Source organism: Mandrillus leucophaeus, unplaced genomic scaffold, assembly GCF_000951045.1.
Source record: "Mandrillus leucophaeus isolate KB7577 unplaced genomic scaffold, Mleu.le_1.0 Scaffold1099, whole genome shotgun sequence".
NCBI classification, from domain to species: Eukaryota; Metazoa; Chordata; class Mammalia; order Primates; family Cercopithecidae; genus Mandrillus; species Mandrillus leucophaeus.
In genome coordinates this window covers 312,973-335,144 of record NW_012099198.1, presented here as the reverse complement: position 1 = coordinate 335,144, position 22,172 = coordinate 312,973, and the positions used below count along the sequence as shown (strand labels likewise).

The 22,172-nt window shown below is 43.4% G+C and overlaps 1 protein-coding gene across 1 annotated transcript in view; it reads right to left on the bottom strand.

The window, feature by feature from the left end:
• PTPRJ (protein tyrosine phosphatase, receptor type, J) overlaps window positions 1-22,172 on the bottom strand; it is a 71,427-nt gene that overhangs the window by 44,163 nt on the left and 5,092 nt on the right. Inside the window, exons 5-10 of the mRNA XM_011989842.1 lie at window positions 19,628-19,864; window positions 11,327-11,590; window positions 8,721-8,972; window positions 7,410-7,628; window positions 4,568-4,831; window positions 1,889-2,152 (exon numbers count right to left, since the gene is read on the bottom strand). Of these exons, the coding sequence (XP_011845232.1) occupies window positions 1,889-2,152; window positions 4,568-4,831; window positions 7,410-7,628; window positions 8,721-8,972; window positions 11,327-11,590; window positions 19,628-19,864 (1,500 nt within the window). The remainder of the gene's footprint in view (window positions 1-1,888; window positions 2,153-4,567; window positions 4,832-7,409; window positions 7,629-8,720; window positions 8,973-11,326; window positions 11,591-19,627; window positions 19,865-22,172) is intronic.

The window sequence follows — 22,172 nt, the reverse complement described above, 5'->3', positions numbered from 1 at the left end:
AACCAGCACAGTTGAAGAAGCTTCTTCAAGGAGAATCTCAAAAGCCTAACTCATTTCATGTGTGTTTCAAGGAATCTGTCCCATTTCTTTATTCTACCCTCTGTATAAAAGATTTCAACTATCTTGAATCAAAGATCTAGGAAGACTGTATGTTTTTCAACCTTTCAAAAAAAAAAATTTCAAATTTTTAAAACGATAAAAAAATTACTCTCTAGAATTTTCCAGAAGTTTCTCCTGTGGGGCTAGAAACAATTTAATAATTTATTTAAACTGTTTCTATTAAAAAAAATTTTTTTTGAGACAGGGTCTCCCAGGCTGGTGCTGGTCTGCAACCGCTGGGTCAAGCAAATCTTCCTGCCACAGCCTCTCAAGTAGCTGGGACTATGGGTGCAGGCCACCGTAGCTGACTACAAAATGATTTTATCAATTTCAATTAGCCTAGAACTGACAAACTATCACATCACAGTGTTGTTTATGAAAGACTGTCAAGAGTCCACCTGCCCAACACAGCACAGTAGTTAATTTCTAATACATCTTGACCAGAGTTTCTTAAACTTTTTGCTCTCAGGACTTCTTTACCTTCTTAAAGGTTATTAAGGCTCTCAGAGAATTTGTATTTACATAGGTTATATTTATTAAGATTTACTATATCGGGGATTTAAAATGAAGAAATTTTTTAAATGTAAGAATCTACAGCATATATTCCATTAGCCCTCAGAGAGACAAGGTCATCCTATGTCAGATCAAAGTTGGAAAACTCCAAAAGAGAATGAGAATGAAAAAGTCAAATAACGTTTTAGTATTGTTACGATAATACTACCTTGGAGACACCTTGAAAGAACCTAGGGATCCCTAGAGAGCCCTGGACCACAATTTGAAAACCACTGATCTAGCCCAGAGGTCAGCAAACATTCTCTGTAATGGCCAGAAAATAAATATCTCAGGCTTCACAAGCCACACATTCTCTGTTGCCACTACTCAATTCTAGCACCAAAGTAGCTATAGACAGTACATAAGAAAATGAACATGGCTGTGATCCAATAAAACTTTATTTACAAAAACAGACAGTGAGCCAAATTTGGCGTAGGGGCCATTCTTATCTGCCAACTCTGTTTCAGATGATGGAATTCCAGGCAGGTGTTCAAATCATCTTGTAGAAATATTGTATTAAGAGGAAAGAATATTCATAATTAATTGGCAAGTTGGGGAAAAGGCAGATTACAAAACCACATGTACAGATGGCCTCAATGTTTGTCAAAGAAATACATATATATTTGTGGGCTGGGCGCGGTGGTGCACATCTGTAATCCCAGCGTTTTGGGAGGCTGAGATGGGTGGATCACTTGAGATCAGGAGATCAAGACCAGCCTGGCCAATATGGCAAAACCCCGTCTCTACTAAAAGTATAAAAATTAGCCAGGCATGGTGGCGCACACCTGTAATTCCAGCTACTCAGGAGGGTGAGGCACAAGAATAGCTTTGCTTGAACCCAGGAGGTGGAGGTTGCAGTGAGCCGAGATCACACAACTGCACTCCAGCCTGGGTGACAGGGTAAGACTGTCTCAAAAATATATATATATGTGTGTGTGTGTGTGTGTATTATATATATGTATTAAATATGTATGTATTAAATATATGTAAGTATACATGTTTAAAAATTATAAAATGTCATACATCAAGAGTGATTATCTCTGTTTGATGGTTTCCATGTAAGTTTTTTCTACTTGCCTGTATTTCATAAAATAAGCATTACTGTTATTATGAAAATTGTTAAAGGTTTTTCTTAGATAATTAAAAGAAAAACAATATTTGGAAACATTATGTTTATTAATTATGCTGATTTCCTTTAAGAAACATGACGGTTTAACAGAAAAGCCTATTTGCTTACCAGTTCTATTGCAAACTGTCCGAGACGCCCCTTCAGTCCCATTTGGTCCTTCTGGAACTATTTCAAAGCAATACTTGGTTCCAGGGAACAAGTTACCAATGATAATACTTTGGTTGGTGGTTATTTCTCCCCAAGCAACCTCCTGCACACAGGATATGCATATGATATGAATCTGAAAGGATTCTGCATCATGGCTACTCCATGCTAAGCCGATCTCCGTCGTGCTGACCACTGTCACTCGGAAGTCAGAAACTGGACCAGGGGCTATGCAAAGAAAGTAAACAACTAGATTAAAAATATATTTCTCCAGGAGACAGGGATGTCCCACTTCAGAAAATATTTACACTGAGATGAAATGTACACTTAGGACACCTGATCCCTCTCTTTTTCTTCTTTGTATCATCATCTACAACACGAGCCCCTCAGAAACAGCTGTTTCTGGCCATGGAGAGAGCACTTGACCATGAGAGTGCAGAAGCTCCGTGCTCACACTGCACACAGTCATTCACAGGAAATGAGAGGAGGCGTGAGCTCCTGTGGTCCAGGGCTCAGGCTCTGGAGGAGAACCTTGGCCACACGGGCTGCTTTATCTTGAATGCATTACTAGCCTCCCAGAGCCTCTGTTCAGGGACGGACAGCAGAGACCACTCTTGACCCCCAAAATCCATTTCCCTGTTTTCCCTTCATCATACCCACCCAGATTTTTAGCACTGTGTGTGCACAGCTGTTCAAACAAAGACCACATTTCCCAGCTTCCCATGCAGCTAGATGTTGCATGTGACTAAGTCTTGGTCAACAGAGCGAGAGCAGAGGTACTGGGTGACTTCTAGGAAGTGTCCTTTAAGGGTGGAGCACAACCTTCTGTCCTTCCTCCTTCTTATAGCTGGAGTGTGGATGCGATGACTGGAGCTCACGCTGCCTGGCTTCCAACACTACAGCGGTGGCTGCAGCTTCCTGATCCCAGGATCACAGCTCAGAACATACACCCCTGAATCCAGCAACTACAGCAGGGACTCCCTGATTCCTCCCTCTGCTGTCTGTGACCAAGGTGGTGACTCTCCAGGGGATCAGCTCTGCAGCCTTGTCCAGGAGTCATTTCTTGGGGCCAGGCCTAACGCCTGCTCCCCAGCTGTTATGAGCTGACTTGTGCTCCCCCACCCCCAAATGTATATGTTTATGTCCTAACCCTCAAGACCTCAGAATGTGGCTGTCTTTGGACAGGGTCTTTAAAGAGGTAATTAAGTTAATGTGAGGTCGTGAAGGTAGGCCCTAATCCAGCAAGACCGGTGTCCTTACAAAGGGAGATGAGGACATGGGCACACGCAGACTAAGGACAACCACGTGAGGGAGAAGACAGTCATCTATAAGCCAAGAGGGAGGCCTCAGAAGAAACCACACCTGCCGCTCCTTAATCTTTTAACCTTCAGCCTCCAGAACTATGAGAAAGTCTATTTCTGTTGTTTAAGCCACACAGCCTTTGGTACTTGTTCTGGTAACCCTAGCGAACTAATACACCAGCTCTTCCAATGATTCTGCGACACCTCAATTGTCAGGATAAATCCCTTTTGGTTAAAAGAGCTCACAGTTTCTGTGTCATGCAGTTGAGTCCTGCATAACCTCTACCGTCCCCATCCTGCCTAGCACTGGGCTTCTGTTACAGGAGGGAGAAGTAAACCCGTCTTGTTTAAACCACGGATACTTGGGGTTTGTTGTTGTTGTTTTTAGTGGTGCTATTCGTGGCTGAACCTAATCCTAACTAATAAATAGTAAAAGAGTAAAGTAAAAGGTAAAGAAATGCAAGCATATTTCATTTTCCCAAAGAGCCAGTCCAAAATACATCTGTAAGAATGCTAAGGTGTGCTTCCTGGGAAGGAATGGACATTTTTGTGGGATAAGCCCTGGGTCCAGAGCCACACACGCCTGGGTTCAAGTCCTGCTCTGCCACTCACTAGCTCTGCGGCCCTGGGCAAACTGTTCAGCCATGAGGGTATCGTTCCCCCATCTGTAAAAGGGGACCCCAATACCTACCATGGAGGCCACTGCAGTGTCTATAAATCTCCTGGCACAGTGCAAAATGCAGTGCTGGTGTCACTACTATTGTTTAATCGTATATAATCAATATTATACCACCATACCACTAGTGCACCATTACTGTTTTATTTTACATTATTGGACCTTCTTTGGAACCAAAAGCTTTTTATTTGCTGCATAAAATCTTATTTTAAAGGGACATTTAAACAAACAAAGATGAGATGCAGCTGTGCCAGTGATTCATTATAATATCAGCACCCAAGACACAAGGGGACATGAATATCCAGGTCATTTTTGTCTCCATGTATTAATTCACTCTAGGTTTCCTCCACACTGGAAAGGGAGTTACAAGCGCAGGCTCCAGGTGAGAAATACCAGAGGCTTCATCTCACCTCTGCCACTTTCCAGCTGTGACACCTGTCTAGCACCTCTCTCAGCCTTGGCTTCCTATCTATAAAATAAGGCTACTGCCAACCATGTCACAGGGCTGTTGTGAGCATACAATGTGCCAGTGCGAGGAAAGCACGTCACACGAAGCTCGGCGTGTGGTCAGCTGACAGTCACCATTATTATATCACCATCCTGTGTTTGGGCCTACCATGTAGCACGACAGCAGGAAAGGGTGGCGAGAGCCAGGCATGAACTCACGGGTGTACACTTGGAGGAAGGCCGGTGTGCCCTCAGTGTCACCTAGGAAAGGACACACTGTGATGCGGTAGAAGGTGCTTGAGCGGAGTCCCGAGATGACAGCGCGAGCCTCGCTGACGGTGAGATTGAAAGAATCTGTCTCCCCCGCCACATGTATCTTGTAGGTATAGTTAGATGACGACTCATTATCACTGACTTTCCAGGTCAGGGTCAGGCTTGTGGCACTGATATTCACAATGGTGACGTCAAAAACCTGAATAGCATCTGTGAGAACACAAGAGGAGTTCAAAATAACCAGAACGGCCAAGGCAGAGGGAGGGAGAGGTCATCAGGGCATGCTGTCGAGCCCAGGAAACTCCTGGGGAGTGTTCCTTCCTCCTCTGCACCATCAGCCACGGCTAGGAAAGCATGAGGGTCCCAGCCAAAGTCAGGCATCATCAGACGGTGAAGAAACAACCTGGCCAATGGCACCTACAGGGTTATTCTTTGCTCCTTTTTGTAAGTTGACTTTAGAGATTTGACCTAAATGATGACTTGGACTCTATGCATGTCTTACCCTAGGGCCAGGGGCACCCAGAAAAGTTGTCAAACACAAATGATGCAAAAGCGAACACTGCGATCTACGTGATCGCCTAACATCACAGAAGTCAGGACAAGGCAGGCCTGGGTTCCAGGGCTCACTCTGCTGTGACACCCAATTGGGCCACAGGAAAACCACTGGAGCTCAGCTTCCTCATCTATCAAACTGGGAGAGCAATCCTAACCTCAAGAAAAGACAACCCAAGTGCCAGTTATTCGCCACCTGCCCACCCCACCCTCCCGACGTGTCCGCTGTCCTTCCCTCACCTGCTCTGTGCCCAGGAGGTTGACCCTGCACAAGGCGTCACAGGGGGGTCTTGCCACGTGGGCTGTGACCAGGTTCCACCATGAGCCAATGGGCAGGCCCCTGAAGGGCCACAGGAGAAAGGAGTCGGTGCCTTCCTCCATCGCCTCCTGCTCTGGGCCTCCTGTTCTGACACAGCTGTGTCCTCCACTGCCCCAGCTCTCACTGGGCTCCAGAAACACCGTCCTCCTCTAGCCCTTCAGCCCTCGAGGTGGCTTTCTGCTGTGGACGAGTCTTGGGTGCCTCAACTATGTCCTCTGATGGTTTCCTTAACCCTGCCCCACCTAACTAGTCACTTGAAAAGTGCAGGGTGCTCTGAGGTGGGTGGAAATATGTATTTGTGTGTGTGTGTGTGTGTGCGCGCGCGCGTGTGTTGCAACAGACTGAATGTTTCTGCCCCCATAAAATTCCTGTGTTGAAATCCTAACCCCTGATATGACGGTTTTTGGAGGTGGGGCTTTGGGGAGGCAATTAGGTCATGGATTACCTCCCTCCCAAATGGTATTAGTGCCCTTATCAAAGAGGCTGGAGAGAAACCCCTCCCTCACCCCTTCAACCACATGAAGACCCAGGGAGCCTGCAACCCGGAAGAGGAAGACGGTGTTCACCCAGAGCCCAGGCATGCTGGAGCACCCCAGTCTCAGACTTCCAGCCTCCAGAACCCTGAGACATAAATGTTCATTGTTTATGCCATCTAGTGCATGGCCATTTGTTACAGCAGCCCAAACTGAGTCAGATTTATTTATACACACACACTCGCCCCTTAGAGAGAGGGAAAGGCTACTATAATGATTATTTACCAAGCATGAAGACAGTTCAACGCAAACCAGGATGTGTGTGAATTCACACCACCAAGAACCTGAGATGTAATCACTACTACTTTGCTTTTGCTCAAACTGCTTTAAAAAACAGGGACCCCAGGCCCACACGAATTCATGAGTCATTTGAGCAAATCAGGCAAAGGGCCCTTCTCCTGGCTGGGCCCAGCCCTGGGTGCATGGCTTGATGCAGGGCACACAGGCCAGATTTCAGCCCCTTTCACCCTCTCACGCAAGCTTACCGTGTGCAGGACACCCCACCACTGCCAACCGCACCCATGTAGGAGCCCCTTCCTCCTCCTCCTCCAACTAACCCACCCTCTGGAATCCAAGCCCTCCTCACCCGAGAGCCTCCCGCCTGCCACTCCTGCCAGGTCACTGCGGACCCAATGAAGTCAGGTGGCCTCTCCTACAGCCACATCCTCCCCACCCACCCCGATGTTAGCAAAACAAGTACAAGGGGAAGGAAGGACACAAATGGACCCTCCTTCAATGTGAATACCACGAAAAGCTGTCATTCCTTACAGACATGGCTTCTCACCGATGTCTTGCCAAAACTTCTAGCCCCGTACAAGTAACACAGCCTGGCCAGTAACTACCGCTAGGTATTCCCAAACGTGTTCCCCTCCCGCTCTTTTCACCAAAGCCTCCAAATATTGGTGAACTTACAGAGTGAAAGTGCTGATACATTACAGCGAGGAAGCAGCAATGTGCATTTCAACAAGCATTTCAACAGAAAGACTGGTACGAATAACGAGGGCAGGCGACAAAACGAAACTCACTTTCTTAACTCAAAGTAGGGGAAAAATAAGCAATGATGATCTATTTTTAAGAGGAAAGTATGACGCCAGTTTGTGTCATCGGCCACCACGCAGAGCTGTGAAAGACGGCGCGAGGCAGTGCCCGGTGCTCACACACGGGCTGCTCCGTGTATCTGATTTCACTTAATGAGAGATGTGCACTGCCCACGGAGTTAAGAAGAAACTGAGCAGATCTGCTCTGTCCAAAATCTCCTCCAGAAAGCTCCCTCTGACATCAAAACTAGTTGTTATGCAAGAAATCACTCAGAATCGGAATCACAGGAGACAGAACACTGTGCTAGGAAACTCTGGCTGCCACCATTTTACAAAGTTCAACCTACTTGTCCTGAACTCTATGGTCTGGGGCTGTCCTTCTGTGCCATTCGCTGCCTGGGAATAAACGGTGGCATTGTATCGGGTGCCAGGCTTTAACTCGACAAGCAGGACTTCCGTGTCTCGGGACTGCTGGCTGGAGGATGAGTCCGCAGGTCCCAGGAGGGACTCGTTGTGCACAGGGGTGGTGGGGCTGCCTGCCCGGCTTCTCTCTGTGTTGCTGGCATCTGTTTCAAGCACAGGAGACAAAAAGACATCAACCACAAGAGGGACACATCCCCCATCTTCCTTTGGAGCCCCCCGCCCCATCCGATGGCCATCAGACAGTGGCCACAGTTGGTGCTCCATCAATATCTGCTCCCTTCCTCCTCCAGAGAGAGAAGCAGCCCCATAAAAAGGCCTGATAGCTCCATCTCCATTTGTACTGTTATTCCAGTAGCACCACAGATATCTGGTGCTTCTCTTTCAAACTCTGCTTATTTCAGGTCATTCTCCCTTCTTTGGGACGTTTTCTTCTCCTGTCCCAGCATGGATTTCCAGGGATAGCTCTGTGAAGCAGACTTTGCTAATCAGACCCCACTCAAGACACGTTTCCCTGGACCAGACCTTGGCTGGTGGGGCAGCTGCAGGGTGTGAAACGGGAGCAGCTGGGCTCCTTGAGTGTGCAGAGGGAGCTGCTCTGAGAATGAAGCTGATAAACAGAAAGAAGCAGGAGGGAGGGATGAAAATTGCCTCATCTCTTTCTCTAAGGCTTCCCGCTAGCAGGAAAATCCACACGAGACAATAAATTGTTCCTTCTGTCTGAGCTATCCAAAGTCTGGTTTCTGTCACTTGCAAGCAAGGATCCTGACACCCACTCCGTGGCTGTTTTCCTAAGTGTACAATGCAGGTTAAGTTCCTGTCCTCCTCGTGGAGTTAGCCTGGGGATCCTCTACAAATGCTCTGAAATCTGCAAATAACAACGCCAACGTCACCCAGCAGACGTGATAAGTTCCTCTGAAGGCCCAACTTGGGTTGACACAGCTGTTATTTGCTCAATTGAAAGAGAGAAAGCTAAAGGGGCCTCCACTTTCCCGGGTACCAGACTCTACACAGTTTCAATCCCTATTGCTGTTCTCAGCCCCAGTGTGTTCCCCTGTAAAATCAGAACACGTTTCCTTCCTTTCTCATGCAGGTGGGGGATCAAACTAAAATGTGGAGGAAAAGCCCTCTATAAATTCTAAATCTTCACACACAGAAGAGCAATTTATTTTTTAAACCATTATGATACTGAAAGTGAGAATCAGTAAGGGAGATGGGAGGTACCCTTTGTAACTCACCCAAGCCCCCTTCTGTACCCAGGGGGTCTCCCTCTGTCTTATTTGATTGTAGAAGATATGGGTTGATGCTGTATTGAACCCCTGGCTTCAGGCCTGAGATATTGACTGCAAAGTCTTGAGTCGACTCCTCATGGCTTCCAATGCCTTCAAGAAGCACCCGGCAGGAGGCAGTGCCATCGCCATTGCTCCAGGAGAGAGTAGCCTGCCTCACACCAGTGAGGGCAACACGGAGACCAGAAACTGGAATCGGCTCTATTTTAAAAACACAACATGCATTAATGGAATAAGAGATATGCAGTCACCTTCATTAAGAATGACTGGGGTTCAGTGCTGGGAGCAGGTTTTCAAAGAAAAGAAAAAAAGAAAGAATGAGGTCACTGAGGTCCTGATGTGACTCACTAAAAATACTTCCTTTCTATCACAGTCCAATGCATTTCCATCATTTCAAAGCAGGGCTGGGGGAGAAAATAATAACGCGGAAAAGAAGCAAAAAACCTTAAAACTGAAATTGTTTAGGATCCACACTGGTCTCCAAGATTAACCCCAATAGTGACTGGACACTCTTCTAAATTGTCCCTTTTAAACGGCAGCATTTAAATACATGTGTTTTAGCTATCAGGAACAAAGCCTCAACTAAAGTGACTGCCTACTAATCTAAAGGTCTCAATTCAAGACAATGCAAATAACATCATTCTAAATTACCGCGACATTTGAAGTAAGCAGCACATTCGATATCCCAGCCCCAAGGGGATTTTTCAGAAGATATTCCATCTCCACTATGTCCTGGCCCTTCCTCCCATCACCTTACTTGGTTGATGGTAACATAAGTCAAACCACTTCACCCAAAATGACATGCACTCCCCTCACTTATCCGGTAAGAACACAGAGACCCAGAGAGGCAGGGCGGTTTGCTCAAGAACACACACTCCCAGTAGCAGTGGGGACAGGAGAACCAGGGCTGCAGCTTCACGTACAGAAAAGTACAGGTAGGGCTGTAGATAGAGCCCTGCCTGAGGGCTGCAGGGGTCTGAAGGTGAAGACGTTGGCCTAGATGATTCTAAGGCACCGTCCAGCTCCGAAACAGTGAGATGATTCCTCACAGCACATGTCTCTCATGCAGGGATTTCTAAATCAGGTCAGTCGTGTCTTTTTGTTTTATTAAGTAACGCGGAACCAATCAATTCCCAGCTCGGTGACTGTGGATAGCTGTTACGAACATCACTGCGCCACAGTGGTCTAGAGTTAGACTCCGGGTTCCAGCCCCACCACTTGAAGCTCAGTAACTCTGAGACGCCGGAAGAAACTTAACTTCTCCACATTACAGCGTCTTCCACTGCAGCCCCCAGGGTTACTGTGAGGACAAAGTAACAGTAAGGACAGCGAGGCACACGGTCCGTGCTCAATGCGCAGCAGCTGACGGACCTGCTCCAATGCAGCCCTGCGCTCGGGGCTTTAAGGCAGATAAGGATGCTCGGCCCCTCTACCGGTGCTTCCTGCCCCTCCGCATCCCCTTTCCCACGGCCACCCCCTCGGGCTCGCCTTGTCCTCATCACCATTTCCAAGTTCTGTGCTCTTTTCTCTCATTCTCATCTCTTCTGTCATCTCTCTGTGCTCTCCTTCTTTTCCTCTCTTTCACAAGGTAACAGAGCAAACCTTTACAGCGGGTTCCCCCCGCTCCCCCCCAAAATAGGGCTCTGAGGAGCTCCAGGAGTTTTGTGAGGGTGCCCGTGACACCCGTTTCTTTGGCTCTTTTCTCTCCAGTTCTTTTTGTTTTTACTTATTGAGCTCCTGGGCACGGTTTTGTTTAAAGAAATAGTTTCCTGACTAAAAATGTTGGAAGCCACTGGTTTCGTGTTTGCTGCTTCATGCTGGACCTCGTTCACCTCCAGCCGTGGGGGCTCCAAGAGCTCAGGTGCCCATGGGCAACTCCAGCCCCTCAGATCACACCCCTCAGCCCCCCAGGTCAGAAAACTAACAGAGGACCTCTTTTTTCAATTTTTGGTTCTCTTCACCTTAAAAAAGAGTTTCTCCACCTGTTTTTTAAAATGTTTGGTTCTTTTCAGCTTAAAAAAAGAGCTAAGTTTGCAGCTCTAATAGATGGCTTAGGCACTGACATCTAAGATAAATCAAAATCTAAACTATCAAATCTGAATTAAAATTTAAATATCATCAAGCTCTTATTTCATTTGAAACACATACTTCTCTATAAAATACACCAAACTTCCCTGCCCAACAGAAACTCCCGGGGCATACAAACACAGCATCAATTTCCTGGGAGCTTAAAAGGCTGGTAATTACCATGAAAACACGTTTTTAAGGAAGTCTCTACTCCTGAGTCTTAACAGAAAAGTAGGTATTAACCAACAATAATGGAAGATTTTTAAAACCACACAGAAGTAGTCAGAACTTCCCAAAACACAGAGGGCCTTCATACTGAATGATGTGGCCACCAGAAATCCGAGGCTTGCAACAACACAGCACCTTTTCTCCTCTTCTAGTTTATGAAAACCACTCTCTTCCCAACAGGCAACTTGAATGGACAAGGCCCTAGAACACAGGATAATAAGAAATGGTTTGTCATCATCCCTGGGAGCCAGTCGTCTTACCTGTGACGACATCTATGACTCTGGGATCTCCCCAAGTCTCATTGCCTGCTCCTGGAGTGATGGAGAACACATATGAAGTTCCAGGACGTAAGCCTGTGATGTTACACCACGGTCGATACACAACGGTAACTGTTGTCTCATTTTCCATCTCATTCTTTACCACACACTTGTACTCGGAAGCAGCTGAGTCGTTACTTTTCCAGGTTAAGATCACATTGGTTGGACTGATGGAAACAGCTTTAATGTCAAACACAGGACTGGGCCCTACATTGTTTTCAAAAAAAAAAAAAATTAATGCACTTCAAAAAGAAATGTAAGAGCGAGGTCTGCTCTATATGTCTAGTTTCCAGAAGTGACTTTCCAATCACAGAGTTTTATCTCTTTGCTTTCTAGACTTCCCTGCACCAGAATTTATTTAAATCCATATGCATACATGTATGTGTGTATGTTAGTAAAACAGAAGCCTTTGGAACAGAAGCAAAACTGATAGAAGTTGGTCATGTTGGCTGTGACTTAAAAATGGGGTTAGGTCTGTATAGAAGCTGATACAAAAAGAGACCAAACTTTGGGAGGCCAAGGCGGACGGATCCCCTGAGGTCACGAGTTCAAGACCAGCCTGGCCAACATGGTGAAACCCCATCTCTACTACAAAAATACAAAAATTAGCTGGGCGTGGTGGCAGGCACCTGTAATCCTAGCTACTTGGGAGGCTGAGGCAGGAGAATCACTTGAACCCAGGAGGTGGAGGTTGTAGTGAGCCGAGATCGCGCCACTGCACTCCAGCCTGGGTGATAAGACTGAGACTCCGTCTCAAAATAAAAAAAAGAGATCAAAGATGCAAAATGAGTCCATCTCCCCATTCTCAGAAAACGCTGCATGATGCAGAAGCACATGCTAACTTTTTTGCCAAACCCTGACATCTAGAAGGAAGCTCAGTGGTTTTCTGACATAAAGATAGCAGGGGCAGAGCAGCATAAAAAGAAAAGAACTGGTCTTGGAACCCAGATCGGGGATTAAAGACCTGCTCCATCCATTAGCTGTGTGGCCTAGACTTAGTCCCTTCAAACCTCTCCATCTCCAATTCCTCTGTTGACAGCTCTAGCACACCACACTAAACACGATGAATTATTATTGAACCACCATGATACGATAAACAAGGGACAAGATTTGGACATTAGAAATCTGGTTTCAGGGTCCAATTCTGCTAGTCGCTCACCGTGCAATTTTACTCAAAGTAATCTCACCTCTCTGAACCTTAGTTTCATCATCTTAGATGTACAAGATCGTAAACCAGTGGAAGCCATCAGGGTTACTAACTGTAGAACTACCAAAAGCATGCATCCTAATTAAGCTGAAGACTGAGGAGTAATAACCAGAAACTGAAGAGTAAAACCCAGGTGATATGGCCATCATTCTCAACGAACTTGGGACTAATCCCAAAGGAGTAAAGATGGCATAAGTGTTACCATCTTGGTATGTGCATGGAAAGTGTGCCTCACCTGGCTCATGGGATATACAAACATTCATCCAATCAATAAAAAAACTGCAGGAAGCCAGGCACACTGGCTCATGCCTGTAATCCCAGCACTTTGGGAGGCTGAGGCAGGCAGATCATTTGAGGTCAGGAGCTTGACACCAGCCTGGCCAACATGGTGAAACCCTGTCTCTACCAAAAATACAAAAATTAGTTGGGTATGGTGGCAGCCACCTGTGATCCCAGCTACTCAGGAGGCTGAGGCAGGAGAATCGCTTGAACCCAGGAGGTGGAGGTTGCAGTGAGCCAAGATCGCGCCACTACACTCCAGCCTGGGCAACAGAGCGAGACTCTGTCTCAAAAGAAAAAAATTAATTAATTAATTTAAAAGGCAGGAGAAGAAACAAGAGAAGGGAAAATGGAACAAGCAGGGAAGGATCCTGTGGCCCACAATTCAACAAACACCATGCCAGAAGGCCCCTCCAGGCTTGAGTGTCCTCTTTATAAAGTGACATGTTCACAGAGTCAGAGTGGCATATTTGGAAGATGATCGCAGCTGCTCCCATTTACAATCAATAACAATGATGGTGACGAGGATAATGATAAAACAGTAACAATAGTTGCAGTGGTATAGGTAGCAAGAACAGCAGCACTCCTTTTGAGAGGCCAACCATGTCCCAGGTGCTGTACAGTATGTTCTCATTTACGCCTCACAACAACTTCATGAGAAAAGTATGGCACCATTTTTTTTTTTTTGAGACAAAGTCTTGCTCATCACCCAGGCTGGAGTGCAATGGCACAATCTCAGCTCACCGCAACCTCTGCCTCCCAGGTTCAAGCGATTCTCCTGCTTCAGCCTCCCGAGTAGCTGGGATTACAGGTGCCCGCCACCACGCCCGGCTAATGGCACCATTTTAAAGAAGGAGAAATGCTTTAAGAAGTAAATTTTATTGATTCACACAGGAATTCTGGGAAGGTTTTGGAAAAGCAAGTTCTTAAGTTCAGAAAAGAAAGCACAGTTAACAGTATTTTTTGGTCAAATGTTTTTTCTGCATCTGCTGAAATGATCGTATGGTTTCTGTCCTTCATTCTGTTAACATGGTGTAGCACATTTATTGTTTCGCACAAGTTGAACCCTTTTTGCATTTCTTGGAAGAATCCCACTTGATCATGGTGAATGATCTCTTTAATATGCTGTTAAATTAGGTTTGCTAGTATTTGGTTAAAGATTTTTGCATCTTGGCCTGTAGTGTTTTGGGTTGCAGCCTTGTCTGGTTTTGGTATCAAGGTAATGCTGGTCTTGTTAAATGAGTTTGGAAGTATTCTCTCTTCCTCAATTTTTGGAAGCATTTGAGAAGAATTGTCATTAGACCTTCTTTAAATGTTTGGCAGAGGACTGGGTGCGGTGGCTCACACCTGTAATCCCAGCACTTTGGGAGGCCAAGGTGGGGAGGTCACTTGAGGCTGGGAGTTCAAGACCAGCTGGGCAACATAGTGAGACCCCATCTTTACAAAAAAATTTTAAAAGTTAGCTGGATGTAGTGGTGCACACCTATAGCACACCCAGGTACTCGTGACACTAAGGCAGAAGGATCATTTCAGCCCAGGAGTTCAACTTACAGTGATCTATGATCACACCACTGCACTCCAGCCTGGGTGACAGAGGGAGACACTGTCTCTTAGAATAATAATAATAATAAATAGAAATGGGAGATGTTCTGTTACTGATTCAACCTCCTAACTCATTATTGGATTATTCAGATTTTCTGTTTCTTTGTAATTCAATCGTAGTAAACGGTATATGGCAAGGAATTTATCCATTTCTTCTAGGTTATCCAATTTGTTGGCATATAATTGTTCATGATTGTTCCTTTGTATTTCTGTGGTGTCAGTTTATAATGTCTCTCATTTCTGATTTTCTTTGAGTAGTGTCTCTTTTTTCTTAGTCTAGCTAAAGCTTTGTCAATATTCCTTATCTTTTCAAAAAAACAACTTAATTTATTGATCTTTTCTATTGTTTTTCTAGTGCCTATTTCATTTATTTCAGCTTTGACTTTTATTATTTTGTTTCTTTTACTAATTTGAAGATTAGTTTGTTCTTGTTGTTCTAGTTCCTTAACGTGCCACATCAGGTTTTTTACTTGAGGGTTTTGTTTTTTGCTTTTTTCAGACAGGTTCTCAATACCCAGGCTGGAGGTGTGAGCTTGCTTTATTTTTATATATATATAGATAGATAGATAGATAGATGGAATCTTGCTCTGTTGCCCAGGCTGGAGTGCAGTGGTGTGATTTCGGCTCACTGCAATCTCTGCCCTCTGGGTTCAAGCAACTCTCCTGTCTCAGCCTCCCTAGTAGCTGGGATTACAGGTGTGTGTCACTACACCTGACCAATTTTTGTATTTTTAGCAGAGACGGGGTTTTACCATGTTGGCCAGGCTGGTGTCGAACTCCTGACCTCAAGTGATCCACCCACCTCGGCCTCCCAAAGTTCTGGGATTACAGGCATGAGCCACCATGCCCAGGGAGCTTTCTTTTTTGATGTAGGAGTTTATTGCTGTCAACCTTCTTGGAAGGGTTGCTTGCTTTTGGTGTATCCCATAAGCTTTAGTATATTGTGTTTCCATTTTCATTGGCTTCAAGAAATTTTTAAATTTCTCTTTTAATTTCTTCACTGACCCATTGATTGTTCAGGGGCATCTGTGACAAAACAATTAACAATAGTTACTGTGGGAGATGGCAAGATCAGCATCACCCTTATTGGGGACCTGACCATGTCCCAGATCCTGTACCAGGGCTGTACAAGCATTTTCTAATTTATGTCTCACAGTAACTTCATGAAGGTGGTTATGGCATCATTTTAAAGAAGAAGAAATATGTTAACAAATTTGCTTAAGAAGTGATGTTTGTCTCAAGATATTTTTTAGTTTCCCTTTTAATTTCATCATCAACCCATTAGTTGTTCAGGAGCATGTTGTTTAATTTCCATACATCTGTGAATTTTCTGAAGTTCCTCCTGTTATTTATTTCTAGTTTGATGCCATCATCAGAAAAGATATTCAATACGATTTCACACTTCTTAAATCTGTTAAGACTTGTTTTGTGGTCTAACATATGATCTACCTGGAGAACGTTCCAAGTGCAATTGAAAAGTGTATATTCTGTAGCTGTTGGATGGAATATTCCGTATATGTCTGATACATCCATTTGGTCTAAACTGTAGTTTAAGTTTGATGCTTCCTTATTGATTTCCTGTCTGGATCATCATCCACTGCTGGAAGTAAGGTATCGGTTGCATTGCAGTCAGTCTCTCCATTCAGATCCATTAATATGTGCTTTATATATTTAGGCATTCCAATGCTGGTTACATATATATTTACAATTGTTAAGACTTCTTGATTAATTGATCCCTTTATCATTATAAAATGATGTTTGTTGTCTCTATTAAAAGTTTTGAACTTAAAGTTTATTTTATCTGATATAAGGATAGCTACTCCTGGCTCTCTTTAGATTTCCATTAGCATGCAGTATCTTTTTCCATCCCTTCACTTTCAGTCTAGGCATGTCCTTGCAGGTGAGGTGAGTCTCTTGTAAACAGCATATTATTGAGTTTGCTTTTTTTTTTTTTTTTTTACCCATTCACGCACTCTATGTCTTTTGACTGGAGAATTTAAACCCTTTACTTTCAACGTTTCTATTGATAGGTAAGAACTTACTACTGCCATTTGGTTGTTTTCTAGACTTTTTCTTCCTTTTGTCCTCTCTTACTATCTTCCTTTGAGGTTAAGTGATATTCTCTAGTAGCATGTTTTGATTCCTTGCTTTTTAATTTTTGTGTATCTACTAAAGGTTCTTCTTTGTGGTTACCATGAGGCTTATAAAAAGAATCTTATAGTTATAACAAGTTATTTTATGCTGGTGACAACTTTGATCACATGCACAAAAACTGACCTCTACACTTCTAGTCCATTCCCCCCCTCACATTATTAATTGTTTATGTCACCATTTACATCTTTTTATATGCATATCCCCCCACAAGTTACTGTAGTTATTATTTTTTAAGTATTATCTATTAATTTTCATACTAAAGATGCGTATGACCATTACAGTATTCATGTATTCTGAATCTGGCTGTGTATTTTACTAGTCTTATCCTTTCATATGTTTTCAATTAATCATTAGTGTCCTTTTCTTTTGGCTTAAAAATGCTCTTTAGTATTTCTTATAAGACATGTCTAGTGGTGATGAACTCCCTCAGCTTTTGTTTCTCTGGGAAAGTCTTTTATCTCATCTTCATTTTTGAAGGCCAGTTCTGCTGGGTATAGTAATCTTGGTTGGCAGATTGTTTTCTTTCAGCACTGTGAATATATCATCCCACTCTCTCCTGACCTGTAAGTTTCTGCTGAGAAGTCTGCTGCTAGCTACAGTGGAGCTCCCTTATATGTTATTTGCTTCTTTTCTCTTTTTGCTTTCCAAATCCCCATTATCTGTGATGTCTGACAGTGTGATTATGTTCTGGAGTAGTCTTGTTTGAATTGACTCTGATTGGGGTCATTTTTCATTCCCATACCGGATATTTATATCTTTCTCCAGGTTTGGAGAGTTTTCTGCTACTATTTCTTTAAATAAGCTTTCTACCTCTTTATCTTTCTCTTCCTCTAGATGAACTCCGATTCAAACACTACCTCTTTTGATGCTGTCCTATAAATCCTATAGGCATTCTTCATTCCTTTTTATCCACTTTTTCTTTTTCCTCCTCTGACTGTATATTTTCAAATAATCTGTCTTTAAGTTGAAAGATTATTCTTCTGCTTGATCAATTCTACTCTTGGTGCTCTCTACTACATTTTTCATTTTGTTCAAAGTATTTTTTAGCTTCAGAATTTCTGTTTGCTTTTCTGTTAATTATCTCAATCTAGTCACTTATTTTTTTCCTCATTTCTTTGAATTATTTATCTGTATCTTCTTAAAGTTTGCTAGGCTTCCTTAAAACATGTATTTTGAATTCTCTGCCAGACAGTTCATACATCTCCCATCTCTTTATGGTCAACCACTTGCACTTTATTTTGTCTCTCCAGTAATATCATGTTTGCCTGATTATTCTTGATCTTTGTGACTCTCTGTTGATGTCTGTACATTTGAAGAAGTAGGTTCTTATTCCAGTCATTGTAGATTGGCTTCCTCTGGAAATGCCCTTCAACAGTAAGCCTGTCCAGAGATTTCTGGGCAGACTATCTGGTATGGTCCCAACCCCTAGGACTACAACGGCCACTGAAGTACTAGGGGGTGCCCTAAGCCCAAATTTTTGTAACAATACTTAACATAAGCTCCCTAGGAATTTCTTTTATTTATTTACTTTTTTTTTTTTGAGACAGAGTCTCACTCTATCAGGAGTGCAGTGGCACCATCTCCACTCACTGCAACCTCCACCTCCTGAGTTCAAGCAATTCTCTTGCCTCAGCCTCCCAAGTAGCTGGCATTACAGGCACGCACCACCACACCCAGCTAACTTTTGTATTTTTAGTAGAGATAGGGTTTTGCCATGTTGGCCAGGCTGGTCTCGAACTCCCAACCTCAGATGATCACCTGCCTTAGCCTCCCAAAGTGCCGGGATTACAGGCGTGACCCACTGTGCCCAGCCCCCTAGCAATTTCTAAAAGTTTCTCATATTACCCTAGAAATAATTCAATGATTTAACTGTGTATGTGAAATGATACTATCAATACTTTTAGAACTAACAAAACTATTGTATCACAATGTTTTTTATGAAAAAAATGTAAATAATTTAAATAATCTACCTTCTCAACAACAGGGGAGTAGTTAAATAATTTACAATGCTTCTAGACAAGTAATTCTTCAACACTGTGGTCTCAGGGCCCTTCTAACTGCTTAAGAATTATTAAGGCTCTTGGAGAATTTTTGTTTATATGGGTTATCTTGATTAATATTTACCATACTGTATTATAAATTAAAAAGATAAAGTTTTTTAAACATAACAATACAAAAGCATACATTCCATTAGCTGTTAGAGTGACAGCGTCATCCCATATCATATAGAATCTGCAAAACTCCACTGTACACTCATGATAAAATGAGAGTAAAAAAGCCAAATAACATGTTAGTAGTATTATGATAATACCCAGAAATACCTTGAAAGAATCTAGGAGACCCCTAGAGATCTCTGAACCACAGTTTTAGAATCACTGATCTAACCCAGGTCTCAGCAATGTTTTTCTGTAAGGGCCAGAGAATAAATATTTCAGGTTTTACAAGCCACATATTCTCCATTGCCACTACTCAATTCTAGCATGAAAGCAGCCATAGGCAGACTCAATAAAACTTTACTTACAAAAACAGGAAGTGAGCCATATTTGGCCCAAGAACCATTATTATCTACCAACCCTGATTTAGACAACAGAATGCCAGGCAGGTATTAAAACTGTCCTGTAGAAATGTACATACTAACAGGGAAGAATACTTGTAATATATTGTTGAGAAACTACATGTAAAGGATGACCTTGATACTTGTAAAACAAAATAAAACGTATATATATGTATATACATACGCACACAGGCACGTACACATCTTAAAATTGTAAAACTCGTATATCAAGTGATCAGTGGTTATCTCCAGTTAATGATTTACTTGTTATTCTTTTCTTCTTGTCTATATTTTATATAATAAATATGCATTACCATCATTATAAAAATTGTTTTAAAGATTTTCTTAGGTAATTGAAAGAAGAACAATATTTGGAAAACATGACATTTTAAATTATATCGATTTCCTTTAAGAATCATGACTGCTTGGCAGAAAAGCCCATGCTTACCAGTAGCACTGGGAGTTTTTTGAGATGCTCCATCAGTCCCATTATATCCTTGTTCAGGTGTTCTTAAACTATCATTGGCTCCAGAGTCTTCGCCACCCTCACTGGTATTTGTTGGCACCTGAGGTGTTCCAGTTCCATTCAGTTTGTAAAAGGATGTTGCTTTACTGCTGATCTGGGTTACGCCACTTTCCGCTGTGGCAACAGTTGTTACTGAAGGGTCATGAGTTGGACCAGGGGCTATGCAAAGATAATAAACAATTAGATTAAAAATACATTTCTCCAGGAGACAGGGATGCCCCACCTCACAAACTATTCACTCTGAAATGAAATGCAAACTTAGGAAAACTGATCCCTCTCTTTCTCTTCTTTGTATCATCACCTACAACATGAGCCCCCTCAGGAACTGCTGTTTCTGGCCACATGGAGAGTACCTGGCCATGAGAGTGCAGAAGCTCCGTGCTTACATTGCACACAGTCATTCACAGGAAATGAGAGGAGGCGTGAGCTCCTGTGGCCAAGGGCTTAGGCTCTGGAGGAGAACCTTGGCCACACGGGCCACTTTATTTTGAATGCATTACTAGTCTCCCAGAGTCTCTGTTCAGGGAGGTGCAGCAGAGACCACTCTTGACCCCCCCAACTCCATTCCCCCATTTTCCCTTCATCATACTCCTGGAGATTTTTGGCCCTGTGTGTGCATGGCTGTTGGGAACAAAGACTACATTTCCCAGCCTCCCGTGCAGCTAGATGTTGCACGTGACTAAGTTCTGTCCAACAGTGTGACCAGACGTTCTGTCTGACTTCTAGGAAGAGTCCTTAAAGGGTGGAGCACAACCTTCTGTCCTTCCTCCTTCTTAAACCTGTAGTGTGGATGCAATGACTGGAGCTCACGCTGCCTGGCTTCCAACACTACAGCAGTGGCTGCAGCTTCCTGATCCCAGAATCACAGCTCAGAACATACACCCCTGGATCGAGCAACTACAGCAGGGACTCCCTGATTCCTCCCTCTGCTGTCTGTGACCAAGGTGGTGACTCTCCACGGGGTCAGTTCTGCAGCCTTAGTCTGGGAGTCATTTCTCAGGGCTAGGCCTAAAGCCTGCTCCCCAGCTGTTATGAGCTGACTTGTGCTCCCCTACCCCCAAATTCGTATGTTGAAGTCCTAACCCCCAAGACCTTGATCTTATTATAGCAGCCCTGGCAAACTAATACAGCAGCCCTTCCAATGACTCTGTAAACTCTCACTTCCCAGGGTAAACCCTTTCAGTTAAAATAGCTCATGGTTTTTGTTTCCCACAACGGAGCCCTGGCCAACATTCTACGATCTACGGTAGATGTCTGCATACAAGTGTTCTTCTGCAGCCCTGATTCAAGCCTGTACAAGGTACCCACCAGTTTATTTATTAAACTAATTAACAGGAAGAAAAACCAATGGCAGAACTCTTCCCATTGTTTGCACAGGCTCTAATTACCATTATTAATTGAGATTTGCTTTATTAGAGGGTTTCAGCAAGATCTGACCTTGTGTATGCTTCCATGAGTACAATCTAATTATTTTATCTCTATTTTATCTCACAAACTGAGATTTTACCAATCAGGAAAAAAAGGTTCCCAAATGTTGGGAAGAAACAAAAGCCACTGTTTGGTGTTTTTTTTTTTTTTTCCCCCTATAAGGTACATTTTTTAAAACTACCAACTACTATTATCTTTAATTCTTTTTTTTTTTTTAAACAGAGTTTCACTCTTGTTGCCCAGGCTGGAGTGCAATGGCATGATCTCAGCTCACTGCAGCCTCCACCTCCCGGGTTCAAGTGATTCTCCTGCCTCAGCCTCCCAAGTAGCTGGGATTACAGGCGCGTGCCACCACGCCTGGCTAATTTTTTGGTATTTTTAGTAGAGACGGCGTTTCACCATGTTGACCAGGCTGATCTAGAACTCCTGAATTTAGGTGATTTGCCTGCCTCGGCCTCCCAAATTGCTGGGATTACAGGCGTGAGCCACTGCAACCAGGCTTCCATTCTTATAGAAACATTTTATGACCAAAAAATTAGTAAGACCAGATTGTCGGGGCCAATAAATAAATAAATAAATAAATAAATAATCCCGGGATGGATGGTGCCTTCAACTGAATATATTTAAGCTTCCGTAAAAAACTTGTAGTCATATCCTTATTTTTCTCATTTTATTACAGACCAGGGAATGAACCAGCACTGTCAGCAGTTGGGACTCAGCCCTGTACATGAAAGCAAAACATGCAGGAGGTCCAGGTCTCATTTTCCAGAGGTTATGCCAACCTTGCACACCATTCTTTAAATGTAGCAATGTAGCAACACAAGAAAATACTTAAAGGATAACAGTATATAAACAATATACAAATACTGTATTACAATTTCAACTAAGTTAAATCGTCCACAAATGGGGCTTGAAAAAAATTACAGAAAATATAAATTTTCATCATGATTGCACAATTAATTAAAATTTTTTCTTTCATTTTTGTTTCCACCCTTACTCCTACTTCTAAAGAAAAACTGGGGCTGGGTGTGGTGGCTCG